Source organism: Salarias fasciatus, chromosome 2, assembly GCF_902148845.1.
Source record: "Salarias fasciatus chromosome 2, fSalaFa1.1, whole genome shotgun sequence".
In the NCBI taxonomy this organism is placed as follows: domain Eukaryota; kingdom Metazoa; phylum Chordata; class Actinopteri; order Blenniiformes; family Blenniidae; genus Salarias; species Salarias fasciatus.
Window position 1 is genome coordinate 6089695 of NC_043746.1, and position 10969 is coordinate 6100663.

The following is a 10969-nucleotide window of genomic DNA, read 5'->3' on the forward strand; positions in this document are numbered from 1 at the left end:
ACGAGCTAACCCAGGACTGAGTCAGGATCAAACCCAGAGTACCCCAACCCAAAAACTAAAATAAGACTTAATAAATAAGACTAACCTTAACCAAGACCAGGTCAAGACCAAGCCCAGAGAACCCCCGGCCAGAGACAAGATCACAACATTGAGGGTCCATGACTGGGTCAAGAGCTACACTGTGAAAATGTGCTCCTAAAGCACCGTGTTAAACTGCATTCTGGTGTTTTCACGGTGTTTTATGGCGTCTTTCCGCGTTTGTCGCTGCCTGGTGCGTGCACGCACGCGGACGCGGCTCTTATTGTGAAGAGCGCGCGGGGAGGCGGCGCGGAGCTCAGCTAGCTTGATGCTAATGAGAGAAGCCCACGATCACTCGTGAAGGACGGAGAGAAATCCGCTTGGCGCCCGGGACACTTTCCCCCGTTTTCCTTCTACCGTCTCGGCGTGGTGCGACCTTCCAGGCGAGGTAAGCCGCGGCGGTGCCGTGTGGGCCGGGGCTCTCGGCGGGCTCCCCTCGGCCTACTGGTGGTGGTGCGGGGCCGTGCTGCTGGCTCTCCGAGCCCAGCTCGCTCTCTTTTCTCGGGCTCGCATCACGTATGGCGCTCTTTAGCTCCAAACGGTTCTCAAAGACCCGCGCCTGTCATGATCGTTTCCAGCAGTTAAAGGGAAATAATCTCGGGTTTTCTCCCCCTGGTTTTTTGAGCTGAAAACACACCGACGCACAGTCACATCTCCCCAGCGCCGACATTAAAAAAAGGCCCGAGGAGAATTATTGGTTTCTGGGCGTAGAGATGCTCCGCTGGAAGATTGTTGTCAGTTTGTCGGAGAAAGAGACACACACACCCCCTTTAATTCAAAACTTTGGAGGGGGGATTTCACACACTTTCCTCGCGTCTCCCGCGTGTGGGTGGCGGATTTTGCCCTGACACGAGGGTGCAGTGTGGAAGTGCGGGGCGTGCGGGGCTTTCCGGGAAGGGAGCAGGGGTTCACGTGAAGCCGCTTTTGGTGCTCTTTTCCCGGGCTGTATTGTGTGCGTTGTCCCGCTGAGCTGCGCCGCAGTCTCCGCCTGGCCCTGCGATCATGGCTGGAAAGGCTCTGAAGGCGGCGCAGCTCGCAGCCGCTGGGATTGTTTTAAAAACAAAACAAAACAAAAAATATCCAGATCTCTTTTAATCCACATATTTAACAAATCTGCAGCACACACCAGTGTCTGCTAGTGACAACAAGGTTTCTGTTTATCTTACAGCTCTCAGAAACAACTCATTTAAAACAGGCTTGATTCCAGTGCAGGCGAAAAAAAACATACCAACATCTAAACGAGTCTCCTGGTGATATGTTCTTTTTCACAAATTTATCGATCATTCATCAGATCGCAGAGAATTTGGTGCACATGAGAAACATGTTGCATCAGTTACAGTCAGTCTACATGTGTGGTTAAAAAATGCTCTGGATTATATCAGAGACACTATCCTGCCTCTGGATTTCTTTCTCTTTCATCTGATTTAGAAAAATACTCCCAACATCACCTGTGAGACATCTCAATCAACCCATCGATTCCTGGATTTCTGTGTTGCAGGTCTCAAAGGTTTATTAGTTTTCTGGGATTTCTGGATGGGGGGTACTGTGGATCCTCCGAGGCTCTTCTGGGATGCTTTTCAAACTCCCCTTGCCTTATTTTGAAGTTTGTGGAGTCAAACTTGGGTTTCCTGCTGTTTCTGGGAAAGTTTTCAGTGGCTTCTTTCCAGAGAGTTTTATTCATTATTTCACAACGCTCACTTATTTCACGTTGGTTAGAGGGGGAGAAAGCAGCTTTCCAAGCGTTAGTTCACTCTTTATCAACCAAATGGAAACTCACATCATTGACACTCATCCAGATTCATGTGCTCACACACATGCTCTCATTGAGTTGTGACTTTATTAGTTACACCTCAGTACTTCGGCACAACCCTGGACCGCGACTGTTCTATTAACTTTCAACACGAAGTCTCTCGGTTTCATGTTTTAAACCGAAGCTGTTGTTCTTTGTTACTTTATTGTTATTCAAACCAGGCTTGTCAAAGTGATTTTAGTTCAGGGGCCACATGCGGTCCGATTTCATGCATTATGTATGATTTTACAAAATCCCCCTGACAGCTTTGGACTCCAGCCTAATCATAGTTATAACATCATCAACGATTTATCAACTCAGATCTCGGTGTTGTGTTTTCTGTGCTACTCTGAAGACTTTTTTTTTAGAAATGGATATTTTCTTTGAGCATTTCACCTTGGTGAGTCAGATTAGAGCCTGTTTTTGGCCCACAGTTCTTATGTTTGACACCCCTGATTGAAACCAACAGCGTTATATAAATTCTGCCATAATGTGGTTGTTGGTATTTGAAGTTGAATTAATGTGAAAAGCTTAACCTTGCCACAACACAAAAGCTTTAAAAGAGCAGAGTAGCATTTAATTTCAACATGGTAATGTCATTCCGTGAAGCAATTCCCTATAATACAAACCTTTATCATCCTGCAATGTCAAAACTAAATAGTTATTTCAACACACTATCATAATAACTTGCAAATCATTATCTTAAACATATACTAAAACCTAAACATCTGTTTACAAGAATTAAGAAACTTTCACAATTATATGATAATGTTGTAATTTATTATGATTGAATCTGTCTCTTGGCAAATGATTGTTTTTGGAAGGGTTTGTACCAAAAATGAGTTAAAGAAAATCGTTTTTTCCTCACTGAAGTTGGTGCTTTTTGGACATTTCTTCTGAAATGTCTTCAGTATTACAGAAACCCTGCAGTGTTTTCATCCTTTCCCTTTAGAAACAGCTTTTACTGCTTGTTAGTGCATCAGGTCACCTGACTGAAGTTTTCCTTCTGACAGTTTGATGAAATTGTGACACTATTTAATCACAGTACTTGCATAACAAACCAACGCACTGGGAACGTCATTAGAAACCTCTGTTGCAAATGACACATTACATTGGCTGTAGTGAGTAATGAGAAAACTGTTTTACAGAAATCTAGTAGAAAATATATAACTTTTACGGTACATCATGAAATATGTGCTTTTTGCTTTTTGATCTTTGAAAAGTCTTATGTTAAATAAAACTCCTTTGAAGAGTTACCTATGAATGTTAAATAGTTGTATTATTTCGGGCTGCACAGTATATCACACACACAACGCACAACACACACACACACACAGACTTATTATTATGATCAACATTCAGAATGTACACATTGAAAAAGCAGCACTTCACGGCAATCAGTGATGTTTCCATGCTTTCAGGCTCTGCCGGTGAGTGATTGAGGCAACAAATGGCATAAATTATCAGCAAGAGAAAGACGACATTAATCCCACATCATTTGTATTTCGTCACAAGTTGAGAGATGAAACTTATTTTTTACTTATGTTAAAATCACAATAATACACATAACTTTATAGCATAATGCTGACTTTCATCTATATTGGTGATGCATATATTTGTTTTTGTTTGTTAAATCAATCTATTTCTGTGCCAGATGTGAAAAACCTGCGATCAGCTATCTGATGCTTCCAACTTGTCCCGTGTAAATATCCACAGAAGATATGAAGTCTATGTCTCATGATAATTCTGTCTTTACTATTTATTTTAGTCCAGTTAAACGGTGCTGCGAACCAGAGTCTGTTTAATACGTACTAGAATAAAAGATGACTGCAGGCGCAGTGGCATTATCTGCAGAAGCAGAATTTATTCCGAGCTGTCGTACTGGATCGAATTGGATTGTTGAAGTGAATGTAGTGAGTTGATTCATTCATTTCTCTCTTACTTTCATCAGAGCATCACTGACACCCATTAGGAAGGTCAGCATGATGTTTGAAGCAGATATGAGGGAGTTTTGCTGGATAAAAACACACGAGAATAGTTTGAGTGCTAAAGTACTCAATTGTTTCCAAGAACGGCTTTGATCATATCATTTCATTCGGAGTGTCTCCCCGCTGTGTAAAATCCCAGCTGCCACGCTCACGCTCGTGTGCGCTGCTGTTTATTTGCAGTCAGGCTCTTGCGGGCGATCTCGGCCATGTCGGCACAGAGGAAAGGAGCTGCGGCGCGCCTGCCGAAATGTGCCTTCTGCAGAACCAACCGGGACAAGGAGTGCGGCCAGCTGCTGCTGTCTGACAGCCAGAAGGTGGCAGCCCATCATAAGTGCATGGTGAGGACACACACACACACACACTCGCAGTCTGTCAGCAGTCGCTGGAGAAAACACAGAAAAGTCTCAGTTGTCTTTCTGGATGCGTCCTGCAGCTTTTCTCCTCAGCTCTGGTCACGTCGCACTCAGACAGCGAGAACATCGGAGGCTTTTCCATCGAGGACGTCAAGAAGGAGATCAAGAGGGGGAATAAGCTGGTGAGTTCTCTCTGGCCTGATGTGCTGCTGGTAGGGAGCACTCTGCACATTTGAATTAATTCACCGTATAGTTTACTTTTATTCACTTTACCCATTTATCACAGAACAATCTGTTATGTAATTGATCCATCTGTCTTTTCTTTAACCTTCGTTCGTCTCACCGCTGTGAGCGTCTGGAGCCGGTCTCGGCTGTAAGCGAAGGCAGATTGCAGCACAGACACACACACTCAAAAGAAAATCAGAAGGGAACTGCTCCGTCTCAGATTCTGGAGCTTTCACTTCATTAAAGCTGTGGGCTCTGAGCGATCAGCCTTCAGCTTTCTTTTCCTCTGGTTTCATTTAATTTTGTGTCCGCGTTGCCTTCTGTATACAACTGAAGTGTCCCAGAGGAGAAACCGTCTGGTGTCTGCGTGCATCCTGTCGCACTACGAAGGGAAGCGATGGCAGAGAGCAGAGCGTGTCCTCTGCCGCCTTCCCCAAACTGTCTTCTCTTCAGATGTGCTCTTCGTGCCACCGGCCGGGCGCCACCATCGGCTGCGACGTGAAGACGTGCCGGAGGACGTACCACTACTACTGCGCCGTGAAGGACAAAGCTCAGATCAAAGAGAATCCCTCGCAGGGGATTTACCTGTGAGTTACTCTACCGTCGCACGGAAAACACGCCCGAGCCGAGGGATCCGTGGCGCAGAAGCCAAAAGCCTTTCAGAGACGCAGCGGCTTCAGAGGCTGCGCTGTGTGGGTGAACGTGTGTGAAGGTGCACCGAGTGCGACTGAAGAGAAACACTGTGGCAGACAGGATTCTGCATCAGCAGCTAATCTTGCATTTTTGGAAGAAAATATCCAAACTGTGAAAGGAGGACACGTTTTTTGGAGACAGTTGCTAAAAACTGAAAAATGTAAAATTTATTTTTCTTGAATAATTCATTCTGTTGAAGTTTCCATTAAAATATAATTGACTAAATGTGTATTTACAGTACTCGATTTGCACTAAAACAAGAAACCTTTTTTTTTTTTTTTTTTAAATTGCAGCGTTTACTGTCGCAAACACCGGGATGCTTCTCAGGATGGCGTTCGAGGTAAAGTCCCTTTACGCTCCCTGGATGATGGAGTGTGTTTAAATGAGATCACGCATTTTATTTATTAAACATACAAGAAAACAGGCAGGAAATGTAGTTTTGTGTTTAAAATGCGCTCTGTTTGTTGTGACTGGCCGTTCAGACGAGGAGGTGGGCGTGGCCGACGACTCGGACTCGTCGCCCCCGCAGAGCCGGGGCCGGGGCCGGATCGAGAAGGCGCGGGCCAAGGCCGGATCGCGCGGCCACTCAGAGGAAACCCGCTCCACCTCCTCGCAGGCCGCCGACGAGGAGAGCTCCTCCCACGTAAGGCCGTCTCACTCTCTCGCTCGCACGGCACCAGTCCCGTCACGCCGCCGAGCCCGAGTGACCCAGTGAGTGTTGTCTTCAGCGGGACAGGTCGCCTCTCCGGGCCAGCCCGGCGGACGGCGGGCAGCGCTGCGGCTTCTGCCACGCCGGCGACGAGGAGAACGAAACCAGGGGCATGCTCCACTCGGACAACTCCAAGAAAGTGGCGGCGCACTACAAGTGCATGGTACGGCCGCGTCGTGTTCCGCCCTCCGTCCTCTTAAACGCGTCTCGGCCCTGTACCCATGATGCATCTCTCCCGCATCTCTGCTCGCAGCTCTTCTCTTCGGGGACGGTACAGCTGACCACGACGTCCCGGGCCGAGTTCGGGAACTTCGACGTGAAAACGGTCATACAGGAAATCAAGAGGGGCAAAAGAATGGTGGGCAGAGCGACGCCGCGGCTCGGGAAACCCGGGGTTTCCGTCGGGAGCTAACGGTCTGTCTCTGTCGAGCAGAAATGCACCCTGTGCGCCCAGCTGGGCGCCACCATCGGCTGTGAGATCAAGGCGTGCGTGAAGACCTACCACTATCACTGCGGCCTGCAGGACAAAGCCAAGTACATCGAAAACATGGCGCGGGGAATCTACAAGTGAGTCCACTGCACTTTTTAGACAAGGTTACCCGTCAGTACCTGTGAATACTTTCATGACAGGTTGTTCTCCTTCCTATCCACTGTTTGAATGTTATGCATCCTGGTTTTAGTGACCAGAGTTAAGGGTTGAACCGTTTCTGATCCATCGGGTTGAAATCGGACGACCTGGACTGAACCTCCTGACTCGGCAGAGTGAATGAAATGAGCGTCTGTTTTACACGTCAACCCACAGATCATGCAGTTAACTCCCCCCTCTCCTCACTCTTCAGGTTATATTGTAAGAACCACAGTGGGAACGAGGAGCGAGACGAGGAGGACGAGGAGCGGGAGAATCGCAGTAGAGAGCGGGCGGCCAACAACCACGGAGGAACGGCGTCCACGCAAGTCAACGGGAATTAGGTGTGTTCTCGGAGGCGCGGCGGCTGTGCGGATGTTTGTACCGAGGAGAAAAGGCTTGTAGTTTTCAGACCTCTGTCTTTGCTCTGATGTCCTGTCTGTCATGTCCGTCTCTGTCCTCCACAGGTTTGGCCTGACGGGCGAGACGTGGAGGGAAAAGTGGAAGTCAGACATGGGAGAGATATTTTTTATACTAGATCCAGGCCTCCTGGCAGAGTCACGGTCTACAAGCGAGCGCGAGCTGTTTTCCTTCCAGCGGACGGACTCGCTGTCCCAGCGTGCACCTGGCTTCTTCTCCATGACGCCCTGTTGGAGCCTCTGTCGGACTGGCGGCGCCGGACTGCCGCAGCGCCACGTAAAGCCATGGCTCCTGACCCTCCTGCTACCCAGGCTCCATTTCAAACCCGCCTTGCCGGAGCGCAGCAGATGACCGTCGCTCGCCGCCCGCGTCGCCACAGATCCCCCGCAGCTGCTCGCCGTCGACCCATCCTCCCTCCTCCCTCCGCCGCTCCCTCAGGACTCACTTTTCAGAGGGGTCTCTTTGTTACTAGTCTCTATTGTGCAGTTTGATTACCTTGTTTCTGTAATCATGTCTTTAAAACAAACAAAAACAAAAAAAACTTTTCATGTTAGCGTTTCTTTCCTGATATGTAATATTTTGCTACGGTGTTATCATCATGAGTACATTTTGAATATCTGGAATTCAGACAGTCACGATTACGAGTTTTGCCAGCATGCACTTGGACTTTCCCACTGTTTTAAAAGTGGCGTTTTTATTTCGTTCTGTTTTTAGCATATGAAGGGTGAAGTAGAGCCCTTTAGAGGAGTTGGCCTGACTTTGTTTGATGTACTGTTACTTGTATCTCTACAAATGTATCCATGAATGATTGGAATAGAACATATTTTATTTTACACTTCACCGTCTGAACCGAGTCTTTTTTTTTTTTTTTTTTTTTTTTTTTCAAAGTCTGCCAGGAAGAGGAAGCTGAAGGTGTTCAGTTTGAAGAGTGAGAAATGTCACACCATTCAGCTCTGGACTCGGACTCCGGTGGTAAACCTGCACCGGAGCTCCTGTTCGTCAGTGAAATAAAACTTCATATCGGTGTGATTCTGTGTGCAACTCGGAGGATTTTCAGGCTGCTTGTGTTGCGATGCCGCTGATACACTCCCGAACTCAACATCCAACACCCGGTTTGACTTCTGACCTCGATTCAGCATTTATCTGGGTTTTCACTGCTGAAACAGACGGCACAGCCGAGGCTGATTCCATTCAGTGCAGTCAAACGTACACCAAGGTGTTGTGCCTTTCAGGTTTGTGCAATTATAGTTCAGCATATAAAATACACTCCAGATTAAGAAGAAAATGTATTTTCAGATGTTTTAATCCTCAGTTTACTGAGTTTTTGACTGATTTAACTGGATGTGTTCACTCAGTGATGGTGAGTGGGGGCACAGTGGAGCAGTGGTTTGTGCTCTCGCCTCACAGCCAGGAGGTCAGGGTTCAAATGCCAGGGTTCTCCCTGTGTGTGTGTGTGTGTGTGTGTGTGTGTGTGAGTGTAGGTTTCTTCCAACAGCATGCATGTGAGATTAGTTGGTTGTCCTGAATAGCGCATTTTACAGCTTGAGCATTCTCAACGTTTAATGTATTTTTACAAAACCCAAGCAGGTTAACCTGTTCTGAATTTCTATTCATAGAGAAACTTAATGTGATTTCAACATTTAGCCATTTTAGTCAACATTACAGTGAAATGTTGGAAAATGGAGTGTTGTGTTTGTGGCATTGTGCAGACTCCAGGCTTCTGCATATCCTCCCTCACACTGTGCCTCTGACACTGATGCTTCCCAAATAATGTGGTTGTGATCTCTCAGCTCAGTTCTCAGTATTCCTACTAAAACACCAACATCCATGATACATATACTAACAAAAGTGGAGACTTTTATATACATTTACAGCGATATCCTACAGGCCGGATCACGAGTGTCTCTGTGGGTGTATTTCTCTGGTTTTGTGAGGTTTTGGGGTCCAGGTGGAGTTAGGACCTTGATCCAGTGGGATCCGGTGAAGGAAGGACATGGGCCAGCCAGCGGGTGCGGCGTTGTGCGACCAAGGAAGATGCTCGGGGCTGGCCTGTGCGGGCTCTGAGCACTTCATTGGAAACTCGCTGGGGCCACCTTATGTTCTCCATGGTTCTCAGAACCTTGCTATCAACCCTGATACCAGAAAGAGACCCAACGGCCAAAACCTGATGGAGGCACTATTATACAGTATTACAAGGCTGCTTTGCTGCTTCCTGTATTGTCAGCATCAAACACAATAAAGGCCTGGTCTGGTGATTTTACCCTACAAAACTGAAAGAGAAATACACTTAAAACCAAAAAAGGAAACAGAAAATGAAACTAATTAAATAGACAGAAAATAGTCAGGGGTGGTAAAGTCACAAACTGAAACAATAAACCTGAAAAACCTTGAGTGGAGCATGTGGAGTCCTTCAAATTTCTTGGGGTCCACATTTCTGCTGACCTCTCCTGGACAGCCAACACCACCACACTGGTTAAAAATTCACAGCAGAAAGGAGCGACTGGACAGGAACCTGCTGGTGACCTTTTACTGGTCAGCCATTGAGAGCCTGCTGACCAATGCTGTGTCAGTGTGGCACTCAAGTTGTACAGAAGTGGACAGAAAAAGACTGCAGCGGCTGCCCTCTACCTTCCTTTTCCACCATCTACAACTCCCGATGCCTAGGCACGGCAAAAAGCATCTTTAAGGACTATACACACCCTGGCTTCCACCTCTCTGACCTGTTGCCCTCTGGCAGGCGCTACAGGACCATTTTGGCAAAAACAAACAGATTCAGGGACAATTTCTTTCCAAGAGCTTTAGTGACTTCTTTTCACTCAAAGTAGACACCATACGTCAACATTTTGCCATTACTACGCATCCGCCTTCAGTGTCTGCCGCCGCCCAGAACACAGTGACAGACTTCATTGTAGTCGAGCCACAGGAGGTTGTGCGTATTATTCATAGTATGAAGCCGTCCACCTGCGCTCTTGATCCACTTCCAACGTTTTTGGTTAAATCGAACGTCAATGCACTTAGTTCGCTCATCACCAAGATTATAAACTGTTCACTCCGCTCTGGTTACATCCCATCCGTGCTTAAAACTGCTCTCATAAGGCCGCAACTTAAAAAACATAACTTGGATCAAGAGAACCTGGCCAGCTACAGACCCATCTCCAACCTTCCATTTCTATCGAAGGTTTTGGAGAGGGTTGTTGCCCGCCAGTTACATGACCATTTACAGTCAAATTCTCTGTTCGAAAAATTCCAATCTGGTTTCCGGTCAGCTCACAGTACAGAGACAGCCCTGGTCAGAGTCACCAATGACCTCCTGATGGCATCTGACCAGGGCTCTCCCTCACTTCTCATTCTACTTGACTTAACAGCTGCCTTTGACACCGTCGACCACAACATTCTCCTCCATCGTCTGCAATATAACATTGGTCTGTCCGGCACTGTGTTAAACTGGTTCAAATCATACCTGGCAGGTAGAGCTGAGTATGTGGCTCTGGGGGATGCCAGATCAAAGCCCCATTCTGTCACCTGTGGGGTTCCTCAGGGCTCTGTCCTTGGTCCTTCACTTTTTAACATCTATATGCTCCCCCTAGGCCACATCATCGGCAAGCATGGGGTTTCCTTCCATTGCTATGCCGATGATACTCAGCTCTACTTGCGCACCGGCCCCTCACCTACACCAGTTCTGCCATCAACTCTGGCAGCCTGCCTGGAGGAGGCAAAGGCATGGTTGGCAGAAAATTTCCTTCAATTAAATGCATCTAAGACTGAGGCCATTCTCATTGGAACCCCCCACCAGGTCAAATCCTCTCAATTTGACAATATTTCACTTTCTGGTTACACCATTCCTCTTTCTTCTTTTGTCAGAAATCTGGGAGTCATTTTTGACCCACACTTGTCATTTGAACAGCACATCCAAAATCTCTGTAAAATATCACTTTTTCATTTAAAAAATATTTCAAAACTCCGCCCCAGTCTTTCCCCCTCAGATGCTGAAAAACTGGTCCATGCCTTTGTCTCCTCTAGGATGGATTACTGCAATGCTCTCCTCGTCGGGATCCCGGCAAAGAGCCTTCAAAAGCTCCAGCACATTCA

The 10969-nt window shown here is 47.0% G+C and overlaps 1 protein-coding gene across 1 annotated transcript; it reads left to right on the forward strand.

Moving 5' to 3' along the window:
• Nucleotides 1–321: 321 nt before the first annotated feature.
• phf6 (PHD finger protein 6) lies at nt 322–7718 on the forward strand. The gene is made up of 11 exons (XM_030115420.1): nt 322–466; nt 4036–4193; nt 4289–4390; nt 4887–5020; nt 5420–5466; nt 5609–5769; nt 5855–5998; nt 6089–6193; nt 6269–6402; nt 6675–6804; nt 6928–7718. Exons 2-10 carry the CDS (start codon nt 4062–4064, stop codon nt 6802–6804), a joined length of 1089 nt encoding a protein of 362 aa, XP_029971280.1. The 5' UTR covers nt 322–466; nt 4036–4061; the 3' UTR covers nt 6928–7718.
• Nucleotides 7719–10969: the final 3251 nt, after the last annotated feature.

What these genes read in the sequence shown, in the direction of transcription:
- phf6 (XM_030115420.1), top strand. Translation starts at nt 4,062, where the DNA reads ATGTCGGCACAGAGGAAAGGAGCTGCGGCGCGCCTGCCGAAATGTGCC. An exon ending in CCCTCGCAGGGGATTTACCT is followed by an intron (nt 5,021 to 5,419) that starts GTGAGTTACTCT and finishes TTTAAATTGCAG; the next exon opens with CGTTTACTGTCGCAAACACC. An exon ending in TTCTCAGGATGGCGTTCGAG is followed by an intron (nt 5,467 to 5,608) that starts GTAAAGTCCCTT and finishes CTGGCCGTTCAG; the next exon opens with ACGAGGAGGTGGGCGTGGCC.